This window comes from Nycticebus coucang, chromosome 10 (assembly GCF_027406575.1).
Source record: "Nycticebus coucang isolate mNycCou1 chromosome 10, mNycCou1.pri, whole genome shotgun sequence".
In the NCBI taxonomy this organism is placed as follows: Eukaryota; Metazoa; Chordata; class Mammalia; order Primates; family Lorisidae; genus Nycticebus; species Nycticebus coucang.
Window position 1 is genome coordinate 22,236,349 of NC_069789.1, and position 26,590 is coordinate 22,262,938.

The window sequence follows — 26,590 nt, forward strand, 5'->3', positions numbered from 1 at the left end:
CTCTCAGTTATTTTTTCTTCATAAAAAACATCAAAGAGGCTTGGTGCCTGTAGCTCAGTGGTTAGGGCACCAACCACATGCACCGGGGCTGGCAGGTTCAAACCTGGCCAGGGCCTGCTAAACAACAATGACAATTACATCAAAAAATAGCCGGGTGTTGTGGTGGGCGCTAGTACTCCCAGCTACTCGGAAGGCTGAGGCAAGAGAATTGTGTGAGCCTAAGAGTTTGAGGTTGCCGTGAGTTATAACGCCACTGCACTCTACTTACTCTACTGAGGGCGATGTAATGAAACTATTGTCTCAAAACAAAACAAACATCAAAGAATGTGGCTGAGATCTTGGACAATGTTAGGCATGTAGGAAAAAAACCCACTCACGTTTCCCTTAATCTTACAAAGTTCATTTTCATTTATGTTTTACGTGGAGCTGTTAAGACTGATTCTTTGACAAAATAAATGCAAAATCTTAATATTTTTGTTCAGATATTTCTTAAAAAGAAATATGCATTTCTTACAAGCTGTATCTCTAACCTGCAAGTTGGCCTTTTGCTTGTCACAGTTCCACACCAAGTCTGTATTAAATTAGAGCCCAGGTTTTCAAACTCCATGTGGACAGTCTATGGGATAGTTCTTAGAGACCTTTAAAAAATAAAGGCAGATTGGTTTATTTTTGTTTGAGGCCTCACCAGCTTCAAAATGACACAGTACGAGATTAGGGCACTTCAAAGTATTGGGAAAAAACCTACTTACATTTACTTACTTTCTTATATTAGTAATTCTTGGGGTAACCACCAGTGAAATTGTGATCATTTGTAATCCTTGAGGGGCACCCTCATGCTACCTAGTGTTTCTGGGACCAGCCAGGTGTGGCCTGTTTTATAGGCAAGCTATTGCATCTTCTACTCAAAATGAAAAGTAAAAATCCCAAATGACTTTGCAGTCAAAAGTATTCCTGCTGAATGCTGATTAACTGTCATGCAGTCGAGGTAGAGGGCTAATCTGAGTGAAATCTCCAACATGGACACCGGGTATATCAGTCACTGCTACACAGAAGAGTTAAGGCTTTACATTCCTATGCGATACCAGCTTTGGGCGCTAAAAGAAAACATGTCCATTATTAACCATATCAATCACATACACTATAACAAACGTTTAAACAAACATTGCAGAGTATATTAAAACATCATATAACATTTACTTGTTTTGTAATGGCAGGCGAGGCTTATGTGGTAGCACAAACCAGGTGGGAATTCTGTCAAGAAGTGATTAAATAAGTCCAGCAGGTGTTAAGGCACCAAAAGTAACATGGCACCAAACACCCCCAAATAAAAATATGAAAAATTTTCAACTCTGAGCAGAGTATGAAAGATCCGAGAGTTTCAGAAGTAGCTCTGGAGTGGCTCCCCCAGTATCGCTTCCAGTTGCTGAATAGTCTTTTGGCACTGATGCTCCACTTCTTCACATTCATCTAAAACAAATAAATAAAATTAAAATCTGTGCTAGTCAATCTCCCTGCTTCAGTCATCAGCCTAATTCTCGATGTCTTCATTCTCCTCAATCATTTAATCACAAGAGCGAAATGAGGCAAAGACCCATGGAATGCTCTGCCGTCCTGCTTTCCCCTTCACTCCCTTCCTCCAGGAAGACAGAAGCCCCAGAAACCCCAATTCAAAACCCCTCAGGATGCCTCTCTTGAATAGCTCACACAGCCCCTCTGCAGGAGGCAAGAGAGAGAGGAGAACGCATTTCTTTGGTTTAGATAAACCAAAGTAGACCACGAATACAAAAGCGTGCTCATCCCACCACCCCTGCTCCATAACATGGTTATTTCTTGGGCCACGCGGTGGTACAAATGCTTAAAAGGGTATGTTGAGATCCTGGTTGTCTAGACCACTGCTTCCTCTTTACACTTTTGTCACCTGTGTCAAATAATCGAAAACTTTTAGGCCTCTAGTTTCTTCCTTTTAAAACAGGGATAATGGCACAGGGATAATCCTGTTGTGATGATTAAATGAGATAACCCCCGTATGTCACCTAACTTCAAGTACCGAATGAATGGCCATTATTCGAAGTGGACACAGACATTTCTATACAATAACCCCACATTTGGGGACCAAATATTCAGTCGTATGAATGTAGGAAGTTCGTTAAAAACAATATTGTAATCTGTATCGTCACAAGAAAAAACTCCGTAAGACAGTGAAGTTTATACTGTAAATAGAGTCTCCATCAAGTGATCACCAGGTGGCCAGTTCCTAAGTTGGTCGCTTCCTAAGGAACTGGAGCCTGCACACTTGAGGCTGGGAGCAGGACAGAGACTGGATCAACTGCTAATGACCTTATGTCCAAATACGCATTATCTCTGGGCACATCTTCACAGAATTTTACTGTAATTATTTCTTAATAGTTTAACAGTTTGGGAATTACCTTCCATCAATTCTGCTAAGAAAGGAATGGATTCTGGTAGCAAGACAATATAATTCTCCTTTAGTTTTTCAGCCAGTGCTAATACAGTAAGCAAAGCAGCAAATCGAACCTGAAAGGGATAAAAGAATAAAAAAAAGTATTGCTCTTTTAATTATTTTAAGATCTGTACTGAGTTGAGACAAGCTCTGCTTTCAGAACTAATGTTATGTTACCTGTGGTTTTTTGTTAAGTCCATTCAACTTTTATCTTACAACACCAGTATATTTAACCATTTGGGATCTGTTTGTAATATGGCAATCTTAGTAATCTGTGTTTCCAAACTGTGTTCCAACACTATAGATCTTTAATGTCTTTTTACATTTTCCTTTAATATAAAATAAAATAAAATGCCATGTACAAATGGAAGCGTGTCACCAAATTAAACTGCCGTGGAGCTCACCGGTTTGCCAGGCTGCCTGACATGGTGCCGAAGTGGCAATAAGCATCCCTGGCCATTTCTGCAGGGTTCCTCCCCACAGGGCCAGACAGCAGTCAGCGCTGTCGTGTAGGAGGGTCCCGGGTACCTGAGCGGGTTATGCTCTCATCTCAGCACTGAATAAAAAACAAACTGCATCATGATGTCCTATTGTGGAACTTTAAACAAAAAATTTGGAGTTTCTCACATGCCTTGTCTGTAACAAGGAGTGCAGGCAGATGTCAGGCATTGTCAGTAATTCACTTTGAAATAAAACCCCTACTAGTTCTTTTTCTAGCTTTGGATATTTTAATGAAAGAATCTTTGGTTACTGCACAACGAGCTATTAAAAACACCTGTTTGTGAATACCCACATTCAATCAGGATTTCCTTGATACTGTACTGATGCTGCAATTTGTGGAAGAATTACAGTTTAAAATTTGGGGGTTTACCAAAATAGCCTCATTGTACTCATATCCTAGTAAGTAATTTGAACTAATAAATTCTGTTAATAAAATCTGCTTTGGTCTGTTATATATGTCTAGTGAGGTTCCAATACAATAATTAGTTTGAGAAATCGTGATTCACTGCTGAAACAGTTTGAAAATTCTGACACAGATACGGAATTTTACCTTCCACTCAACCTGCCACAACACTGTATTTCTACGGCTACCACTTACTCCACAAGATGGGAAGCCTAACATATAAAAAAGATAGTCTATGTGTTGCTCTGACTTGAAAGACTGCTCTGTGGACCACTGAAAGCATCTCTAGGCACAGTGATATTTCTATGGCACTTTAAAAACATGCGGAATTACCTCAAGTCTTTACTAGTCAAGATTTGAAAGTCTTTAGAAAGTATTTTAGGACTTGTGTATAACAGACTACTGGGGTTGGGGGAGAAGGGAACTATAGTTATTTATAAATAGCCTGTAGGTAAACTCAGATTTTCCTGGGCTCAAATTTCTACCTAACACAGAAAATCAGACCTGTAATTCTGCAGTCACAAATGTTCTTAACATTCTCCCCTGCCAGTTTCCCAGGGGTCTACATCCATGACCACCTGCAGGCTGCTGAGACTATACAGAGAATACATGCAGCTTCAGTGCTTGTCACCAGGTCCCTAACCTTAGGTGAGGAGTCTCTCATCTTCAGCAAAATCTGGTAGTTGAGTGGTTTCCAGAGAGAGTCATCTGCCATGGCCACTGAAAACTGTGCAATGCATGGTATCAGGTGTTTCGTCACCCGCTCCTGGAACTTCTCTTCTCCACCAAGCCTGTTTTCCAGCTAGGAAGAGTAAAACAAGGACTTGGAACAACAGGTCTTACTTTTTCTTCTGTTTTAAAAAATAACATGTATAAACAATATTTTACTATCCTTCATGACATTGGTAGGCTCAAAAACTAAGTACTATATAGTATTCTAATACTCTCTGCAGAACAAATTTATTGCCTCCTCCTGGAACTCAAATGGAATTTCGTACTCTTTAGCATCACTCTTTCTCTCCAGCAGAACATCCTGAAGTTCTTTCCTTCAGAGAGGGCAGCCACACAGCCAGTTAAAAAACATAAATAAATTCACTATGAATTAAACCCCTCAAACTCCATAGTTAAGTTATATCCATGAAAAATCAATTTTTTTCTTTTCTTTTTTTTTTTTTTGTAGAGACAGAGTCTCACTGTACCGCCCTCGGGTAGAGTGCTGTGGTGTCACACAGCTCACAGCAACCTCTAACTCTTGGGCTTAACGCGATTCTCTTGCCTCAGCCTCCTGAGCAGCTGGGACTACAGGCGCCCGCCACAACGCCCGGCTATTTTTTGGTTGCAGTTTGGCCGGGGCTGGGTTTGAACCCTCCACCCTCGGCATATGGGGCTGGCGCCCTACTCACTGAGCCACAGGCGCCACCCGAAAAATCAATTTTTTTAAACAAAAAATTCATTAAAAAGACCTTTAAAAAAAAGGCCCAGCAAGCATTCTAGCAGACATGACGCCCTCAAAGACTGAACAGTGACAGCTCCCTCCACATCCGAGGCTGCTTCGTGCAGTTACCTGATCCACCAGCGGCATCATCAAGGCTTCTGCTCTCTCCTTACTGACAAAATGCTGGGTATCAAAAAGGAAGATTTTATACAAACAGTTCAAAATAAACTGCAACAGCAAGCAGCACTTTTCAGGGTCATTTTCAGAGTCAAAAAATGCTTCATCTGTAGATAGGAGTAAAAATGGAAAAAAAAAAAACAATTTCACAAGTTACTCTCCAATGTTTGAGTTCAAATCACTATTAAAATAACTATAATTAGAGCAGTATTTCTTTTTTTTGTAGAGACAGAGTCTTACTTTATGGCCCTCGGTAGAGTGCCGTGGCTTCACACGGCTCACAGCAACCTCCAACTCCTGGGCTTAAGTGATTCTCTTGCCTCAGCCTCCCGGGTAGCTGGGACTACAGGCACCCGCCACAACGCCCGGCTATTTTTTTTTTTGGTTGCAGTTTGGCCGGGGCCGGGTTTGAACCCGTCACCCTCGGTATATGGGACCAGCGCCCTACACACTGAGCCACAGGCGCCGCCCTAGAGCAGTATTTCTAAAATCCAGAAATCATAATCAGGACAACAAAGGTAGAATGCAAATAAAACAGATGGTCTCTTGAAAAAGTGAATCCTTCTTTTTGAGTTAAGATTCTAACGTTCAGTTTGTCAATCAACTTACATTAACCCTCAACTGTCGCTTATTAGCACTGAAGAATAAACAATATTAATTTTTATGTTTTAAAGTCACTTCTAGTAATTGACAGTAATGCTCATTTACCTTATTCTTTCTCTCAAGTGAGTTGATTTATTATTTTTTTTATTTTTTTAAGACAGTCTCACTATGTCACCGTGGGTAGAGTGCCGTGTCATCACAGCTCACAGCGACCTCAAACTCTTGGGCTTAAGTGATTCTCTTGCCTCAGTCTCCCAAGTAGCTGGGACTACAGGCACTTGCCACAACGCCCGAGTATTTTTTGGTTGCAGTTGTTTAGCTGGCCCAGGTTAGGTTTGAACCCACCACCTCAGTGTATGGGGCTGGCGGCGTAACCACTGTGCTACGGGTGCCGAGCCATAGTGAGTCAATTTAATTAACACCTCATAAAGCTAAAACAAACATGCCAATGTAACTAACACATCAATGTGACAACAATAATGTAAAAGCTCACTCTCCTTGCCTAAGACTCAAGAATCTTTAAAATCTTATTCAGAAGCACTAGATTATGTCTTATAAGGGTGTCAGCTGGACTGAAGCAAGCTACCAACCTGTTTTGGAGATGTTCACCTGGTTCAAGGTGTCGGCAAAAGGCTTTACTAAGTGGCCAGCAAACAGAGTAAAAAGCCCTTTCAGTTTTTCAGCAATGCAATCTGCCAAGTTGTAGAACGTCAACAGTCTGTCCTTTGGGGCATCTTCTGTTTTAGCCCAATCAAACAGCTATGAACAAACATAATATTAGTTTTTCTACACATCCCGCCACTTACATCTGAACTCAAAAGAGATGTAGAGGAAGAAAACCTCACCTTGAAGAACAGGGGTCTGAATGTGACCTCAGAAAGCTTTATAACCATGGCTACTAGACAGTCAATGATACAACTTTCTGTTTTTCCCACTTCCTCCAGATCACTCTGCAAATAAAAGAGCTGATTTATTCTCAAAGTACTGACATCTAACTAAATTATTCTGGCAAGCACAACTATTACTCAGCCAGATTTTCCACTGGCTCTTAAATAGGCAATTAACAACTTTAGAATTTGGGGGAGTAAAAATAAGGTGACCTCAGAGTGCTGTGCTCGGAAGTCCAGGGCCTCCAGGAAGAACGTGGTGAGCTGAGACTGGTGGGAGGCGAGCTCTTCCCTCTTCATCCCGGCAAGATGCTCTTGCAAGATGCTCATAAAGGGACCCATGTGATTCTACCAAGACCAAAGGAAAGAGACGCACAATAGTACTCCTATAGCGTCACTGAATTTCAGTAATTCAGTAATGCTTTCAAAGGAACTAAATAATCAAGTTCTTCAAGGGAAAATTTAAAAATCTCAGCACGTCTCCCTCCTCCAGAGGCTAATGCCCAATATGATCTAACCTTCCAGTTCTTCTTAACCTGCTTGTAAGTTTTGTTGATGGCAGGCAGTAAGACTCGGGGCGCGAGTGTGGTAGCCAGTGTCTTTTTAAGAGATGTGAGACGCGTATTAGGCTGTGAGGTGGGACCCATCTCACTCGTGATTTTCTCCAAATGAATCACCTATTGGAATATAAAAAATAGTGGTCAAGGTCATTATGAATCCTCACTGATGATGACACAGAAAGGCTTGGTGATGACATGAAGTCAACTTAAAGGCTAGTGTTTAGAAAACGCTCAGCACATTTTAGCTATATAGAATTCCTTGTAAAGCCAACTCTAACCGTCTCTAGGTAAAACCAGGTGGATTCCTCTTTCCCAGATGGTAGTTACGAGTAAAAGTAAGTGACGCAGAAGCACACGGAGCACCCAGAAGGATGATGTTCTTAGACTACAAGAAGAGTCAAGCCCTCCCTTGATAAAAAATCTAGAAACTGGGTGTGGTGGCTCACATCTGTAATCCCAGCACTCTGGGAGGCTGAGGCGGGTGGATTGCTTGAGCTCAGGAGTTCAATTCTAGCCTGAGCAAGAGCAAGATCCTGCTGCTACTAAAAACAGAAAAACTGAGGCAAGAGGATCGCTTGAGCCTAAGAGTTAGAGGTTGCTGTGAGCTACAATGTCATGGCACTCTACCCAGCAACAGCTTGAGACTCTAGTCTCAAAAAAAAAAAATTTAAAAAGCTCCTCAGAGCACAGGTTCCTTTCTTTGAGAAGGCTACTCATAAGCGCTGGCTGTAGAATATGGGAACTGGTTAAATGATTCACCCTGTGGTAATGTAGGCTGCTAACCTCATAAATGGCAAATGATCAACATAACCGTGATAACCAAGGGAGGGAGTCCACATTCTGGAGTATTTCCTTCAGAAATGCCACTTGCCCTGGGGTAGTGACCCCAGGAATAGGAATTCTGTTTGCAAGATGTGTAGGATTAAGAAACCTTTCACAAAAGAAAAGAACAGGGCACACCGTTTCCACAAGAAGTAACTAAATACATTCTGCACAGTTAAAAAGGAGAAACAAGAGCCTTACTAAAAAGAGGCCCCGTGTTAATTCCATGATTAAGCAGAAGGAACAACGGAAGAGAAAAAGCACACATTTTATAAAAACAAGTATGTTTTTTCAGAAACAAGAATCTTTTCTGTCAAACAGAAACTAATACAGAAAAAATAAAATCACTGACTTTTACTTTCGCTTTCCCCTCCAGTCTAGCTTGCTGGGGCCATCAGGGCTCACCTGGGACAGAACCCCTTCTAGGTAGGGGCTGATAAAGTGCGGGAGAGTCTCCACGACCTTCTGCAGGGCGGCCAAGGCGCTGAGCAGGTAGACCTCGCTGGAAACCAGATCGCTGGTGTTCTTCATTGTTGTCAGCAACGATGGCATGAGGCTAAGAATAAAGAGCAGGAGCTTTACAGGAAATTTAAGAAGAAACAGAGACTGGGGAGTGGAGTAGAGGTCATTATGAAGAAAATCTACACTACGCCAGTTATATCACGGTATAGCTCATAGCTTAAAAAATGTCACCTACAGGGCGGCGCCTGTGGCTCAAGGAGTAGGGCGCCGGTCCCATATGCCGGAGGTGGCGGGTTCAAACCTAGCCCCGGCCAAAAACCACAAAAAAAAAGAAAAAAAAAATGTCACCTACACATTTTATGTGACCAAGCACAAGAAATATCCTGGTGTCGACAGTATTGACACAACAGTAATTTTAGAAACCACAGTGTTTTTGAATTACTGAACACTTGCTGTGTGGCAGGCACTGTGTCCAACGCCTTGCCAGCACTGTGCTACAGGAATCCCATGAGGTTGGTCTACTGGGCTACTCAGCCTGTCTCTGCCAGACGCAAAGACACAGCCAGGAGAGCATCCACCTTCCCAGGGGGCAGTGCGCAGCAGCATTAGCCTCTCTCAGGGAGCTTCACCCAGTGCTTCCTAAGTGCGAGTCCAAGGGAAGGAGGAACTGGGAGACAACACCACAAAGCAGGACAGCCGAAGGAAAATGGGAATGTTGCCTGTTTTTCAGTTTGAAGAGAACAGTTCTTAACAAATCTAATTTTATGTAGTTTCTACTTCAAGCCAAAAAACAAATCCTCCTCTCTACTGTTAATTATGTTTTAATCCATACGGATAGTAATGGTTCCTCCTGCAAGTGCCCAGCAGCGTACCTGGGAAGCTGAGGGATGGCCAGCGCTTCCAGGGTGGAGGCCACCTCCGCTATGCAAAGCAGGGCACTTCCCAAGACATTCTTCTCTTCCTTCCTTTCTGGAGCAATGAGTTTCACTGCAGTGTCCAACACTGGGACAAAAGGCTCTGGATTTGCGGCACCAAAATTCTTGCAGAGAAGCTTCAGAGTATATAAAGCCGTCTGCCTGTTGACTGCTTGCTCTTCTTCCCCCTCCTTTTTCTTACGCTGGACAATGGCCAGAAGGTCTGGAACCAGTTTTAGGAATCGGTGAACCTGAAGAGGACAGCCAAAATCCCCAGATAAGCAAAGCTGCAAAAATTGCTGACCCTGTTTTCCATTGTCACGGCCTCAGGCCGTCTAAATGAAAATCAGACTGAGGGGTCCTAAGCCACACAATGAAACACAGAAATGGTTTCTTCATCGGCTTTATTTACCACTAAGCAAATGCATATGCTTTTGACAAATTTCTGATTTATATGAAACAACTACTGGTCTAGAGTAAAAGGGGATTAGAATTATGCTAAAGCTAAGGCAACACACGGCCCAAATCAAGTAAAAATTCTCTCAGGTGCTGATTCCATTCCAGGCACTCTCATAACACATATACTCCCAAAAGAATTAATATCACATTTTTTTTTTTTTGGTTTTTGGCAGGGGCTAGGTTTGAACCCGCCACCTCTGGCATATGGGACTGGCGCCCCACTCCTTGAGCCACAGGCGCCGCCCTAACATCACATTTTTAAACACGTGCACGTCTTGGTATTATACTCAGGTAATAATAATATACTTTATTTTTTTTTGAGACAGAGTTTCACTATGTCGCCCTCAGTATGAGTGCCGTAGCGTCATAGCTCACAGCAACCTCTTGGGCTTATGCAATTCTCTTGCCTCAGCCTACCGAGTAGCTGGGACTACAGGCGTCCACCACAACACCCAGCTATTTTTTTGTTGCTGTTGTTTAGCTGGCCTGAGCCAGGTTCGAACCCGCCACCTTCGGTGTATGTGGCCAGCGCCATAACCACTGTGCTATGGGTGCCAAGCCAATAATATTATACTTTAAGTTTAAATTGTTCCTCTAGAGCAGCAGTTCTCAACTTGTGGGTAGGGAACCCTTTGTAACAATGAAAATACATCCTACGTATCAGATATTTACATTACAATTTATAACAGTAGCAAACTTACAGTTATGAAGTAGCAACGAAAATAATTTGATGGTTGGTGGGGCACCACAACATGAGGAACTGTGTTAAAGGGTCACGGCATTAGGAAGGTTGAGAACCACTGCTCAAGAGAAACCTAAGCAATCCAATGCTGCTCTCTGTTAAAGCCAAGGGCAGTACACGGCTCTGCTCTATGTTCTTCACTCACTATTTTCTTCTTCCAGGATATATTCTGCTGTAGCTTATTATTCAGAAGATCCAATGCTTTCCGGCGAACGGATGGCAAGGGATTGCCCACCAGTCTTCTGATCACAGGAATGAATGTCTCTGTAGGCAGCAAGGCATTGACCTAGACAGAAGTTTTACATTTAATATGAAAAGGGGGGAAAGATCAACTCCCATTAAGACAGACTTCTATCCACTGCACACCTCTGAGTACCAGGCATTTTCATATACTTTTTTTTTTTTTTTTTTTGAGATAGAGTTTTATTTTGTCACCCTCGGTAGAGTGCCATGGTGTCATAGCTCACAGCAACCTCAAACTTTTGGGCTCAAAGCAACTCTCTTAAGTCAGCCTCCCTGGTAGATAGGACTACAGGTGCCTGCCACAACACCCAGCTATGTTTTTAGAGATGGGAGGGTCTCACTCTTGCTCAGGCTGGTCTCGAACTCCCGAGCTCCGGCAATTCACCCATCTTGGCTTCCCAAAAGCCTAGCAAAAGTAAGTGTCAAGGCCATGGAGCGCAATACTTTAGGTGGGTTTGGATAGTGTTCCTAATTTCAAGGCCAGTGACGCATACTTCTCTAATATACTCAAAAATATCTTTATTTTATTCCACTTTAATAACATTATATAGATATGAACATTATATATATATTGAACATTATATATATATGACTTTTATAGAACATATAATGTAGTTATATTAGAATATAGAATTAGTTATATTATTAATTATATATGTAATTATATAATTAATTATAACATTATAATGTAGTTATATTAGAATGTCTTAATGTAGAACATTATATATATATCTGACTTTAAAATATATTTGAGGCCCACATTTTTATAATTGGTAGAAAAACAATTTTTTCCAAAATTTATTTCTAGTCATCGAGAGATTCTAAGAAAAATCTGAGCTTCGGGCGGTGCCTGTGGCTCAACGGGTAGGGCGCTGGTCCCATATGCCGGAGGTGGCGGGTTCAAGCCCAGCCCCGGCCAAAAATAAAAATAAAAATAAAAAAAAAAAAAAAAAAAAAAAAAGAAAAATCTGAGCTTCATTATATTCAGAAAAGGTATCGCTAAGTTTATGTTTAAAGTAAAACTTTAAACAATTTCACAGTAACATAAAAAACAGCAATAAAACAATAATTACAGGGAAAATGAAAACCTACCTTATCTAACATGTCGTAAGCTTTACTAAGGAGTGCTCGCCAAAACTTCACAGTTAGTTTGTCTGCGTTTTTTTCCACGGACTGTGCTACAGTGTTAATATATCCAAGAATAGTTTCTAACAACCTAAAATACAGGAGACTCATTTAGCAAACAGGAGCTAGAGGCATTTAAAGAACTCACTCATGTCTCTTATGCTAAATGTTTCAATTAAATAATTTTGTACAAAATTATAGCAGAGCCTCTGTAAGTTGACCACCCAAGGGACTCTAACAAACTGGTCAACATGTGGAGGTGGTCAACATAAGGAACTCAGCCTGCTGTATGTACTGATACGTATAGGTGGTGCACGTCCAGTCTATGAAAATTAGGTCAACTTAAGAAGGTGGTCAGCTATGGAACATCCACTGCACTGCAGAAACTGTGTGGAAAGAACAGCCAGGATCATCACCATAGAGAAACATCACCAACAACAGATGCCTCTGTCCAGAAGGACACCCATCATTTAGGATCTTGGAGGTGCTAAATCAGCAACAGTGAGTCTGATGGGGCTGTCCAAGTGGGGTGTTCAGCGAGTTATGGCCCTAGACTAACAGCAGCTGCTCACACCCCAAACCCCACTCAGACCAAAGAGGAATACACACACATAACCCATGTCTTTGACATTATCCTAGTAATAGGATAACAGCAGAAGACTACAAACTTCAAATAACCTGTAATTAGAAAAGTATTCGCTACAATTCCAACACACAGGAGCTCCCCCACCACTGCCAGCCCAGAGTGGGGAGGGAGAGGGAAGAGGAGAAATGGAACTTGACATTAGATAGCAGAGGGCACAGAAAAAAACCACCCTAGGAATGGAAAGTCCTACACATAGTGCTGAAAGCCTGGCCCAGGACTAGCACTTGGCAGTCACAATACTGGATACAGGGCAGGATGGTGGGGAGACTGGAATAAGAAATGTAGATCACAGTATTATATCAATCCAATGTTCAATTTTATTTTCTTTTTTTTCTTTGAGACAGTCTCACTCTGTTGCTATGGCAACAACTGAACTCACAGCAACCTCAAATTCCTAGGTTTAAATGATCCTCCTGCCTCACCCTCCAAATGAGCTGGGACTACAAGCTCCCATCACAATGCCCGGCTAATTTTTCTACTTTTAGTAGAGATCAAGTCTCACTCTTGTTCAGGCTAGCCTCCAACTCCTGACCGCAACGATCCTCCCGCCTTGGCCTCCCAGAGTGCTAGGATTACAGGAGTGAGCCACTGCACCCAGCCTAAATCAATGTTAAATTTTCTCAATTTGAAAATGTACTGTGGTTTTATAATATCTCTTATTTTTAATGTCATGATGTATATGACTTACTTTCACTAGTTCAGAGGAAAAAACACATAGGTCGAGAGAATGATAAAGCAATGTGGCACAAAGTAATAACCGTGGTAAGTATGGCTGTAAAGAGTTACGTGAATTTTGGGTATTATTCCTCCAGTTTGTCTGCAAGTTTGAAATCATTTCCAAAGGAAAAGTAAAAAAAGAAAATAAACATACCTCTCTTCAAGGCCTTTTAAAATCTGAGGACCACCACTTTCAAGTACCTAATTTTTAAAGAAGACATTATTAGAATAGTATGGAAGCAGAAACGTCATCTGAAGTTAGTTAAGTAAACTCAAGATTATTCATTCAAACCTCCTATAGCAACTATTTTCATTTTTGTTTTTTTAAAACAGCATCTTGCTTTGTCACCCAGGCTGGAGTGCCATGGCATAAGCCTAGCTCACTATAACCTCAAACTCCTAGGCTCTAGCAATTCTCTTGTCCCAGGTTCCTCAGTAGCTAGGACTATAAGCACACTCCACCATGTGTGGCTAATTTTTTAAATATTCATAGAGATAGGGTCTCACTCTTGCTCAGGTTGGTCTTGAACCCCTGACCTTAAGTGATCCTCTTGCCTTGGGCTCCCAGCACGCTAGGATTAAAGGCATGAGCCACCACACCCAGCCTGGACAAGTTTTTTTGAGAAAAATAATTAGCAAGGTTTGTGTCAAGTAATATTTTTTACAAAAATATATTCCTCCCCTCTCCCAATACTACTGCACTGGCAAGGTGGATCGTCAGGGTAGAAGGTGGCGCCCTCTAGTGTGGTACGTGCTTGTAGTCCCAGCTACATGGGGTTACTGGCCTCAATGGATCCTCCAGCTTTTAACTTCTCACATGGTAAGATTACAGGGTGAGTCATGGTGCCCAGCCAGCAACTGTTTTCTGACATCACAATTTAATCAGGGTCAGATCATCCTTATTATACTACAGTAACTTTTTCTCTTCATCTATTCTAATTACATTCTATTTCTAGTATTTGTAAAGTATTACAAGACTCAGAAAAGCATAGCAATCAACCAACAATTCTACAAAATGCTGATCTTGTTAGCTCATGTGTCATTTGTTAAGAAGTTAAACATGTGGCTCGGGGCCCGCAGCATAGTAGTTAGGGCACCAGCCATATACACTGGGGCTGGTGGGTTTGAACTTGGCCCAGGCTGGCAAAACAACAATGACAACTACAACAACAACAAAAAATAATAGCTGGGCGTTGTGGCAAGTGCCTGTAGTCCCAGCTACTTGGGAGGCTGAGTTAAGAGAATCGCTTAAGCCCAAGAGTTTGAGGTTGCTGTGAGCTGTGACAGCATATCACTTTGCGATGGGAGAGGGATTGTGAGACTCTGTCTCAAAAAAAAAAAAAGTTAAACATGACAGATATAGCTGTAGTCCCCACATTCAGCTCCCTCATCCCATCTCCCACTACCCCACAGAGACCACCACCATCCTGATGTATGAAATCACTGGACATGTTTTTCTGGTAACATTAGATTTGTGAGATCTGCGTGGCAACTTCTGTTGTTCAAGTTCATTTGAACTGTACATTATATTCTTCTGCAGATACCACAACTTAGTTATGCACTCACCTCTGCTGGCAGCCATGTAGTTTATTTCCATTTTAAACATTTTACTAATAATGCTAAAAAACAACATTTTTTTACCTCATGTGCACATAGGCAAGCTTTCAGAGTATATGCCTAAGAAAGGGAACTAGGTAACAAGAATTACTAGCATCTTCAACCTCGGAGGATCCTGCCAAGTGCTGTCTGAAGTGGCTGGAACAATTCACTGCCTACCAGTATGGCCCCCACACCCTCGTCACTCCTCGGTATTAACCACTTTTGATATTTTTGCCAATTTGATGGGCACGATAGAGACATCTCATCTAATTTCGTATTTCCTACTTACTAGGCAGGCTGAATTGTGTAGTAGTGTATTAATTAGCCATTTGTGATTCCTCTTTAGTGAATTCATATTCTTTGCCCGTGTTCTAATGAAAACTGATGGCTTTTGATTTATGCAGAGCAAGAGCCTGTGGCTTTCTTTTCATTTTGTTTATGGCTTTTGTTGAATCAACATTCTAAAGAAATCCTTCTCTATTCTCTGGTCACAATAACATTCCCCTTGATTTTTTTCTAAAAGTTGCAAGTATTGCTTTTCATGCTGAAGTTTTTATTTTACCTAAAATGGTCTTTTAGGGAAGACCAGACTCTTCCCTAAAATGGAAAACAAATAATGCTGGGCTAATCATTGGATAGTTCACTTTCCCCACTGCTTTGTCAGGCCACCTGTCACCACTCGCTTCTGCCTAGGTGTGTTTCTGGGCTTACTGTTCCGTCATCTCATTACTCCCACACCACCCTTCCTGCTCCACCTCATTACTCCTGCACCACTGTTGGCCTTGGTCTCTTATATTTTGGTATCGACTTAATCAGTATCATGTTTTAAAAATGATGCAACTGAAGAAGTGTGCTGAATCTGTACATTAGTCTGGGGAAACTGACATCTTTAATAGTTAAGTCTTCCTATGGATGAACACAGATCGTCTCTTCCGATCTCTCCAAGAATTCTGGGTCCTTTAGTGTCTTGGATGTTCCTCCATATTCTTCCACTTTTTTTTAAGGCTTATTCTTAGTACCTTGCAAGTTTATGTTTTTATTGCATATGAATTTTCTTTCTGGTTTATTTTCCAGTTAGATTGAAAGTAGTAGTAACAGCGGTATTTAAGACTAGTTAAGCCAGCTTGCTTGATACAGATCATTTTCTACACCAATCTCCAAACAGTGTCTACACTGACCAAGCAAGCTCGATGAACTCATTAGTTCTAATTGTGATTCTCTTTTTTCCTGATTCCTATATTTCATTTATTTTTCTGAACAGAAACTCTGAAGGATATGACTATCACAGGCACACTATTAATGTTTCCTCATTAGGTATGATATAAAATAAGCCGTAGGCTTCTGACAGATACCTTTATCAGGACAAAGTACTTCCCATCTATTCTGCATTGCTAAGAGAACTTTTTTCATTAATCATAAATGAGTGTTGAATCTACTGAATTATTTCTCTGTAAAATTTACCTTGATTCTATGGTTCTCCCACCTTGACCTGTTAATGCTTTATAGTGTATGATGTTCTAATGTTAACTCATTTTTGTGTTTTTGGTCTTGATATTCCTTTCTTTCTCTCTCATTGTTTAAAGTTTAATACACAAATAGAAATGTGCAAAAAATCACACATGCCAAGTTCACTGTCTACAGAATTATCAGAAGCCCAGGCGCCTTTCTCTACTTGCTGCCCATTACTACCTTTTCCTTGCCCCCCAAAGATATTGTCCAGACTACATTTGCTTTACCTGTTTTTTAACTTTTAAACTAGCATGTATTTGGTGTTTGGCTTCTTTCTTTCAATATTGTTTGTTCATCACAGGATTGTTTCACTGGTGACCTGAGATTCACCATGTTCATTTACGAGTACAGACAATTGCTCCACTGGGCTGAGACGCTTGAGTTGTTACTGGTTTGTGGCTACCCTGAATGCTATTATAAACGTTTGTACGGATGTTTCTTGGTGTACGTGTTCATACATTTTCTTGAGTACATACCACTAAGAATGAAATGACTAGAGCATAGGTTTCCATTATGTTCAAACTTTTTTTTTTTTTGAGACAGAGTCCCATTTTGTCACCCTGGGTAGAGTGCCATGGCATCACAGCTCACAGCAACCTCCAACACTTGGGCTTAAGCAATCTTCTTGCCTCAGCCTCCCAAGTAGCTGGGACCACAGGTGCCCGCCACAACGCCCGGCTATATTTTGGTCATAGTTGTCATTGTTGTTTGATGGGCCCAGGCTGGATTCGAACCCACCAGCTCTGGTATATATGGCTGGTGCCCTAGCCGCTGAGCTATAGGCGCAGAGCCTATGTTCAAACTTAATACATAATGCCTAACAGTTTTTTTGTGGTGAAGTACTACTATTTTCTATTATCTTTAAAAACATTCAGCATATTTTAATGAAACGTTTTACCAAGACATTTTTACCAGTTTAAAACACAGTTCCTTTAGAAAAGGCAAAATCATTTTAAAATAGACATTTAAAGAACACATTACCTTTTTGAGAAAACTATTAGAAGCCAGGAGCTGAGACATGAAGGATACTGACAAAAATTTAAAATGCCGCAGTTGCTTGTTAGTGTGAGTGTCGACATTAAAAACCTGTAGCATGTCCTCTCGTGCCTCATTCTTACTAGATACTGCTTTGGGACTGGTTTCTGAAACGGCAACAAAAGAAGTGACCTTACTCATTTTCAAGCTGAATCCTTAGTATAGACATAAAGAGCTTTAAAGTACAGCATGGTTAACGGGACATACCCAGAGGATCTTCCTCTTATTAGTGGAAAGTGTGAGTGTGTTTATGAAGAAAGGTACCCAGTAGCCCTAAGGAGGTGTGTAAAACAAAGCAGCAAAAGAAAACAGGGCAACTGAGACAGTCAAATGAAAGAAAAAGATATTACAGAAGGAGTCTTTGAACTTCAAGCTTCAGATGTAGATTTCCTTATCAAAGGTACCAAATATGAATGAGGTTGAGGGTGCAGTGGTCAGAGGTTCACAGTGAACCACTTAGAAACCACTGCCCTAGAGAATGACTCAAGGTGAAAGCTTTTCCTTAACCACAAGGCCACATACAGCTCTCCAGGCACCTCCCTAGTCTGTCCCCACCAAACCCAAACTGATTGCAGGATGAGAAAGTTACTGCCTGGTCAAACAGGGGTAACAGGGCCAACACTCCCTGTAGAGTCCTTCGTACCGTTTTTCTACTGCACTTTGCTGTTCTGCCTCAAAAGGAAGAGAACTAGGAACTTTCAACATCTACCCTTTTTAAGCCAGCCTCAGTGCTGTTACAATTAATGGAGTTTTCTTCAAGACTCTGCTACACAGCATGATTTTAATATTTAGTTACCACTGATGTGGGTGCCTATTTTTTTCTCCCTTTCTTGTACATCTCTTTAGATATTTTAGTGGGAAGCTGACAAGTAGCTAGTAGGGTCCTACTAACTGATTTGAACATAATTTATCTTGCACACTGGTAACATTTACCTCTAGCCAAGATATGAGTGTGAGGCACAGAGGTAAAAAGACGACGTGTGGGACAGCGAGTAGAAATGCCACGATCTTCCACAGGGATTCCAGAAAGAGCACGGTCATGTTCTCTAATTAATAATTATTAACTTACTTTAAAAATCCTTCTGAAGATTTTCAAAGGGTAACCTGAATTCTTTTCAGCTTTCCAATTAGATCAGAAATAACACCTGATTCATGCTTACCATCTTTTTCCTCTGGCAGCTTTATTAAGTACTGGAGGATATTCATCAAGCTTTGTATCTGATGCTGGACACTAAATTCACAACAGATTGAAATCCAAAATTCAGTATCTGCCTCTAAAATAGCATCCTGTATAAAGAGAAAGGAAGAAGGCGATAAAGCTGTACACATCAAATGTTAATGAACACAAGAAAATCCTGTTTAAGAAATCCTCCTTAGCATGCAAATTCATTGTATGTTGTTCCTATGGTCATCATCAAATGAATAAGTTAGTGAGTTCCTCTTATAAAAAAGCCCACTTATGCAAATAGTGAAGGCATAATTCCAGGCTAATTTGCATATGGCTTCTAGCAGAAATGAATATATTACTTTAAGTAGGAGCAGTAGATCTACTCCTGGATCCCACTCCTAAGAAATCATTTAACAGTAGCCCTAAGCCTGTTAAGTTCTGCCCTCATCCATCTAAAATTGGCTTTTCTAATCATCTTTGTCTGCATCTTACTAATTCCAGGGACATGGATGCTCCTCCATTTCCCCACAAAATGCCTTCAACCACTTTCAAGAGACACTGTTTCCTTACTTTACAGCCATGCTCTGCTGGGCTTAAAACAGGTACCAGCATGACACCAGATCTGTTTCTTACAGAAGACAAACTACCCTCAAAACGTGTTCTGCTGCTATCAAGTTTATTCAGAGAGCCACAGGCTCTGAGGGCAGTTTTTTAAAAAGCCGAAGTAATTTTTGAAAAAGTTTCTGAGCAAACAAACACTGTTAAGCACCACCAGCCCAGGTTTAAACTGGACCATGTTAAAGACTCTAGAACATAACCATTTTCTCCTCATTCCACCTTCTGTTCTGACCTTTTCTCCGCAGGCAGCCACCAGCGCTGTCTTTGTGACGTACTGTTCAAAGAGCAACCCAAGAAGAACCCAGAGGAATTTTTCTGCCCCAAGCGTATCGGTAAGTTGAGCAAGGATGGGCAGGCGCCTGTGCTCTGGGACATGTGGCAGCGCGTCCACAAACACGCTGATAATCTTCACCACGATTTCTTCGATGTTTCTTGTGACTTCTTTGGAGTCTCCACTGTCAGACTGCAGAATAGCAGAGACAACAAGTAGGTGCAAATAACTACCCAAAAAACTCATCAGTGCCCCGATGAGTTATCAAAAGAATTTTCATAGTCAAAGACCTAAAAATAAATATCCAATGGATAATAATCACGTCCCTGAGCCCCGAGGGACACACACAGTGTAAGATGTGAGCCTTGCCCAAAGAAGACTTATAATCTGCACGAAACAAGACACAGAGGTGAAAAGATAACAGGAGGCTGTAAAGAGCAGATGCCGAAATGTGGCACTGATGACAAGTCTACTTAGGCCATCTGGGAAGGCTGAACAAATCACACAGCATTTGGGCTCTGCCTTGAGAAGAGTGGGTATCATGTAGAGACGCAGAGCACCAAAAAGACCACTGACTCCCTGCTGCTCTGCTCTCAGAATCAAGTTCCAACCATTTTACTCTGTACTGGTGATCAAAACGTACAGTAGAACCTCTGTAAGATAACCACCCAAGGAACTATAATTATGGAAGTGGTCGACATTAGGAACTAGGCCTACTGTACTGACACGTACAGGTGGTGCATGTCCAGGGCTATGAAAATGTGGTAGGCTATGAAAATGTGGTAGGTGGTTAATGTAGGGAGGTGGTCAACTTTGGAAATTCTGCTGTAGTTGGAGAATAAATGATACAATAAACACTTGGCTGAATGAATAAACCAATGCCTGCCTGTTCCAATTCCCTGCTGTCTTGAAGTCAATCTATATTACATTCTTCAAAGTCCCTGTGCACATTCCTAGACCAGGCCTTTTCTCACACTATTTGCTCTGCCCTTTCACTCAGAAATCCTATCCTCCTTTCACATGGCTCTAGTTCTATTTCTTAAGACATTTTCTGATCATCTCTGCCCATATGGACGTTCTACACTCTTTAGTATTTGTTTATTCCATTGGCATATGTATTAATTAATATAGTTATTCTTTTGTGTCTATGTCCTATAATTGCCAACTTATTAGACCCTGAGAACACCAATCTGATACCACAGTTAAAAGGAGAAGGGTCATCCCTGGAATGGCAGTAGCATGAGAAAGACATTAACAAGTGTGGGGTAAAGAGAAACTCAAGTAGACAACCAAACTCTTTCATCTTCAAGGCTACTATTTACTTTCAAATTGTTCATTTGTTACTGGCAGGGACAACATCTCACTTCGCTCTTTCTCAACTCCTATAGAATGCTTGGTCAATGTTTGTTGAACTGCATGTTAACAAATTTGCCACTGTGGCTTTAAAAGTTTTTATCCTCCTCAACCTATAAAAGGGTCTTATCAAACTGACGCAATGTCCTGAAATAAAATAGTAGATGTAAATTCATCCTATCAGAATAAGATACTTTTATAGTTAACACCCTCACAGCACAGCACAACCAGCTGTAACACATGCTTGAGGCTCGGCGCCTATAACTCAGTGGTTAAGGTGCCAGGTACATGTACCAGGGCTGGTGGGTTTGAAACCAGCCCGGGCCTGCTAAACAATGACAACAACAACAACAAAATAGCTGGGCACTGTGGCAGGCGCCTGTAGTCCCAACTACTAGGGAGGCTAAGGCAAGGGAATCACTTAAGCCCAAGAGTTTGAGGTTGTTGTGAGCTGTCTACTTAGGGCAACATAGTGAGACTTTGTCCCAAAAAACAAAACAAAACATGCTTGGAAAGGACATTATTTCCAAGACTGTTTCTTAGCTTCACCACTCTAAAATTTAAGTCACAAATACTTGAGCATTTCAGAAAGGCTTTTGATGTCATTTATTTGCAAAATTAAAAATATACTTATGATGACAGCTTACCTGAATAAGTGCTGGAATAACCATTTTCACTGTCTTGTTAATAACTTGGAAACTATAAGCATCATCAAGGCGCATGACATTGGCGCCCATAAATGTAAAAATAGACATGATATTGTGTAGAACTTTATCCTGAAAGAAAACACAACTATCAACATTTTCTATTTCAAACACACTAAATATCAATGATTCACTATAACTCACCAATAAAAACAGAAACAACCCAATTTGAAAAAGGGCAAAGAACATGAAAAGACATTTCTCCTAAGAAAATAAGCAAATGTTAGGCCAGGTGTGATGGTTCATACCTATAGTATCAGTACTTTGGGGGTCAAAAGATCACTTGAGGACAGGAGTTTGAGTCTAAGCTACGCAACACAGCAAGATAACAACTCGACAAAATATAAAAAAATTAGCCACCAGGTGTGGCAGGTTCACACCTGTAGTCTCAGCTACTTGGGAGACCAAGGCAGGAGGAATGACTGAACTCATTGAGTTCAAGGCTGCACCAAGCTATGCTCAGGCCTCTGCACTCCAGCACCTAGGCAACAAAGCCAGGCATGGAGGGAGGGAGGAAGGAAGGATGAACAGAAATATGCAAAATAGTGAAAGCATATAAGCACATGAAAAGATTCTCAACATCGTTAGACATTAGAGAATCACATCATCAAAATCATGAGATAATACTTTTATACCCACTAAGATAGCTATAATAAAAAGACAATAACCAGTATTGGCAAGGATGTGAATAAATTAGAACCCTTATAGACCCTTATAGGTGGGGGCAACATGGTGCAGCTACAATGGAAAATAGTCCGGCAAGTTAAAACCATATATATGAATGGTCTTAGTGATATACTAACAGCCTCCCCCCAAAACAACCCAACTATCCATCAGCTGATGAACAGATATACAAAACCAGCAGTGCCCGTAGCTCAGTGGCTGGGGCATGGGCCACATACACCGAGGCTGGCGGGTTCAAACCCAGCCCGGGCTAGCTAAGGCAACAATGACAACTGCAACAACAAAATAGCCAGGGTTGTGGCGGGAGCCTGTAATTCCAGCTCCTTGGGAGGCTGAGGCAAGAGAATCGCTTAAGCCCAAGAGTTGGAGGCTGCTGTGAGCTGTGACACCACGGCACTCTGCCGAGGGCAACAGTGAGACTATGTCTCAAAAGCAAACAAAAAAACCCATATATACAAAACCAAATGTGGTATATACATACAATGGAATATTATTTCAGCCATAAAAAGGAATATTGATTCAAGCTTCAACATGGATAAACCTCAAAACATTATGCTCAGTGAAAGAGGCCAGACACAGAAGGTCCCATGTTGTATGATTCCATTTACACGAAATGTCCAGAATAGGCAAATTCACAGAGACAGAAAGTAGATTATGGTTGCCAGGGGCTAGGAGGTGGTGTTGAGGGAGTGGGAGGTTTGGGGAAGTGGGGGACAAAGAATGATTGCTAATGGGTCATAAAAGTGTTCTGAAAGAAGATTATAGTAATGAGCGTACAACTTTGAGAATACACTAAAACCACTTAATTGTACATTTTAAATGGGTAAATTTTATGACACATAAACAATATTTCAATAAAAACAAAAGAAGAACATCAATGATTCTTATTTCTGGATTATGAATTCCTTTGAGAGCTATAGACTCTCATTTAAGAAAAAAAAAATCCCACACATGTAAAACACTGCACATGATTTCTGTAGATTAAAAGCCCCTAACGCTTTTGAAGAGCCCCAGGTTAAGAACCTCCCACCTAAGTCCCCAATATGAAATTGGTTATAATTATTAAAAATTTTAAATGATAGATTTTTTATGACACATGATTTCTTTAAATGAGGTAGTTTATAATCAAATAGTTGTCTTTTCTTTTTTTTTTTTTTTTTTGAGACAGAGTTTTACTATGTTGCCCTCAGTAGAGTGCTATGGCATCACAGCTCACAGCAATCTCAAACTCTTGGGCTTAAGAGATTCTTTTGCTTGGCTCGGCACCTGTAGCCCAAGTGGCTAGGGCGCCAGCCACATACACTGGAGCTGGCAGGCTAGAATCTAGCCCAGGCCTGCCAAAACATGACAACTACAACCAAAAAATAGCTAGGCATTGTGGCGGGTGCCTGTAGTCCCAGCTACTTGGGAGGCTGAGGCAAGAAAATTGCCTAAACCTAAGAGTTTGAGGTTGCTGTGAGCTGTGATGCCACAGCACTCTGCCCAGAGCGACAGCTTGAGACTCTTGTCTCAAAAAAAAAAAAGAAAAAGCGATTCTCTTGCCTCAGCCTCCAGAGTAGCTGGGACTATAGGCATCCACCACAATGCCCGGCTATGTTTTGGTTGCAGCTGTCATTATTGTGTGCAGACCTGGGTTGGGCTCGAACCCGCCAGCCTCGGTGTATGTGGCCAGCGCCCTACTCACTGAGCTATGGGCACCAAGCCTCAAATGGTTTTCTTAAGTCACTGGTTGAAAGCTGTTGATAGGATCATTTGAGGATTAATAGGATACTAATTTTTTCCAAATAACACTAATGATAGTCACTGTCTTACTACAGATTAGCAGTGTGCTAGGTATTGTCCTAAGTGCTAACCATAAATTATCCAATTGAATTCTCACAAAAGTCCTATAAAGAAGGCTACCATTATTCATTCCCACCTTATACAAAGGAGAAGCGAAGCTTAGCAAGTAAGACCAACCAGCCCCCAATGTCCCAAGAATTAAGAGGCAGGGCCAAAAAAAAAAACCCCCAAAAAAACTCCAAAAGAGGAGGGCTAAGAGTCTTACCTGTACTAGAAGATCCCAAAGCCTAATGAATTTAAACCAGTAGGTATCAATGCATTTCCATGAAAGAAATATTTCTGAAATACCTGCTAAAAATCTTAAATCATTAACACTTACCGGAAATATTCCAGCAACAGTACCCAAAAGCAAGAGGGCGTGGTGATGGGTTTGGGGCATTTCTGAAAGGCGGATGCACTGAACTATCAATTCCACATTGAACTTCTCCTCATCTACAACATCTACAGTAGTGAGAAAGAAGTAAAAAAGCTAAGTGGCAGGTACACTCAGACGCCAAAGTGGATAATTTCTCTCATCCACAAGTACATACCTTTGGGTATTCTGCCACCATCTGGAGAGAGTTTTTGGCAGATGTTGAGCAGACAACCAAGAATTAGTTGTTTGGTGTATTCCATATTTCCCTGCTCTTGTGGCAAAGGTTCTAAACACCTTCGGGATGCCCAGAAGAGAGAAGACGGGAGATGTGGAAGTTGTAGAATTGTCACATGAATGACCACTGTCCAGAATTTATATTAAATAAAGACTCAAATACTATCAGCAAACACAGAGGCTACAAACAAGATGTAAGATTTCTTTTTTTTTTTTTTTCTTTTGAGACAGAGGCTCACTATGTTGTCCTTGGGAGAGTGCCGTGTTGTCACAGCTCACAGCAACCTCCAACTCTTGGGCTTAAGCGATTCTCTTACCTCAGCCTCCCAAGTAGCTGGGATTACAAGCGCCCACCACAATGCCTGGCTATTTTTTTTTTTGTTGCAGTTGTCATTGTTGTTTGGCAGGCCCGGGCTGGGTTTGAACCCGCCAGTCCCAATGCCATGTGGCCAGCACTATAACCCCTGTGCTATGGGCACCGAGCCAAGATGTAAGGTTTCTAACTCTTAATTTTTTCCCACACAGGTGCTTACAACCAATACTTCTTCTCTCTATTGACTTTTCCATTAGCCTATATGAAATCTTAGAGGATAACCCGAAGAATTATTTTGCTTCTCACAAGAACACATACTCTACAATTCTGTGAAATACTCTACAGCTATCTATCTAATAGTTTATACCTAATTTATACCTTATTTTTATACCTAAAAAATACAGCAGGTGACACACTGTCTCTTTAAATATAAGTAACAATCATACTGGAAAGTTCAAAAGGAAAGTTGGCTATATAGTGTGTTGTTATTTACTACATAAATTAGGATGAAGGTCAGTTTGGGGCACTGGCCATGTATACCTAAAACCACTCTTTTAATCTGTCAACTATAGTACTTGCTTTATTTTATAGATGATCTACATAGGAAGAAAATATGTTGAAAAGAGAATATTAAATGAGATGAGCAAGAATTAGGATCCTATTCTCTCACAGACCAAAGCCAAGTGTCGCTACCTTGACAGCAAGTTAAAAAGGGTTGATATCAGTATCTGAGGACTTTTGAGTTTCTTTTTGTGCTGCAGTAATTCCAGGATGAGTGTTACTCTTTGCCAGTAGGATCCTCCAACCTCCTGAACAGAGTCTAGATCTTGTGATTTTCTGGAAAAGAGAGAAGACAAAAAGTTGGAAAACCAAACAGTATCATTGCTACATAAAAACTACTATGCCTGATCATGCCAAACTGATGGGCATCAAACCATCTCAACGGTTTCGTAATATTCACAGACGGAGGAACAACAGCACGTTCTCAAGGCATTCACGGCTCTTACTTCTGCTGCATTTTTTGCCTTCTTGTTTGCTGGATTGTGCCCAAGGATTTAGATTTGTCTGGTGGCTCCAGTTCTACTTTGATTTGTTCCGCATTCACAGAAATCTGAAATAGGGAAGTACAGCTGATAATATAACCCATTGGGATAAAATTAGAGCAAGACACATTGATCAAAAGACAAACCATGAGAACATTTGTCTACTTCCATGTCTCCACACCACTCTTCAGCCTACCCTAACCCCAAGGCAAATGCCACTGACATTTTTTATGCATCCTTTAGGAAATTTTCCATATACCAACAGCTATCTAAAGATTTTTTTAAAAAACAAAACAAACAAAAAAAACCATGAACAGGAACATACTATACACAGTTCATTGCTTCTTGATGTGTATCTTGGAAATCTACTCCTATCAAGTTACTTCATAATATATGTATTTATCGTCACAAAGTACAAGTGTTCTTAGAATAGTAATCATTTGGTAATCAAAATAATCTTTACAGTGAAAAGTACAGCTGCCTTACGTTAAGGCCAATCTTATCTTTGGCTGATAGGGTACGTCTAGCAAGAGATCTCATGTGCCCTCTAGTCAGCTGTCTGAGACAGGAGACGGATGAATTTCACCTAACACTTCACCTTTAATAATCCTTCACATGCTTTAAGATGCTCCCTTTTGGACTCTTAGCTCAATTCAATCATCACTTAACTGGCCTGTTACATATGTGTTACCTTTGTGGTTTTAA

The 26,590-nt window shown here is 41.0% G+C and overlaps 1 protein-coding gene across 2 annotated transcripts in view; it reads right to left on the reverse strand.

Annotated features, from left to right (window-relative positions):
* Nucleotides 1-1,172: 1,172 nt before the first annotated feature.
* The window catches only part of HEATR1 (HEAT repeat containing 1), a 56,994-nt gene continuing 31,576 nt past the window's right edge, over nucleotides 1,173-26,590 (reverse strand). For both annotated transcript variants that reach the window (XM_053604307.1, XM_053604306.1), the window contains 21 exons: nucleotides 25,850-25,953; nucleotides 25,536-25,679; nucleotides 24,471-24,589; nucleotides 24,260-24,381; nucleotides 21,358-21,486; nucleotides 19,319-19,549; nucleotides 18,461-18,587; nucleotides 17,247-17,407; nucleotides 13,312-13,358; nucleotides 11,762-11,885; nucleotides 10,572-10,712; nucleotides 9,184-9,476; nucleotides 8,255-8,405; nucleotides 6,986-7,144; nucleotides 6,681-6,815; nucleotides 6,426-6,530; nucleotides 6,171-6,339; nucleotides 4,930-5,084; nucleotides 4,009-4,167; nucleotides 2,427-2,535; nucleotides 1,173-1,467 (listed from right to left, as the gene is read on the reverse strand). In XM_053604307.1, coding sequence (XP_053460282.1) covers nucleotides 1,379-1,467; nucleotides 2,427-2,535; nucleotides 4,009-4,167; nucleotides 4,930-5,084; nucleotides 6,171-6,339; nucleotides 6,426-6,530; nucleotides 6,681-6,815; nucleotides 6,986-7,144; nucleotides 8,255-8,405; nucleotides 9,184-9,476; nucleotides 10,572-10,712; nucleotides 11,762-11,885; nucleotides 13,312-13,358; nucleotides 17,247-17,407; nucleotides 18,461-18,587; nucleotides 19,319-19,549; nucleotides 21,358-21,486; nucleotides 24,260-24,381; nucleotides 24,471-24,589; nucleotides 25,536-25,679; nucleotides 25,850-25,953 — 2,973 coding nt within the window. In that variant the 3' untranslated portion in view covers nucleotides 1,173-1,378. The remainder of the gene's footprint in view (nucleotides 1,468-2,426; nucleotides 2,536-4,008; nucleotides 4,168-4,929; nucleotides 5,085-6,170; nucleotides 6,340-6,425; nucleotides 6,531-6,680; nucleotides 6,816-6,985; nucleotides 7,145-8,254; nucleotides 8,406-9,183; nucleotides 9,477-10,571; nucleotides 10,713-11,761; nucleotides 11,886-13,311; nucleotides 13,359-17,246; nucleotides 17,408-18,460; nucleotides 18,588-19,318; nucleotides 19,550-21,357; nucleotides 21,487-24,259; nucleotides 24,382-24,470; nucleotides 24,590-25,535; nucleotides 25,680-25,849; nucleotides 25,954-26,590) is intronic.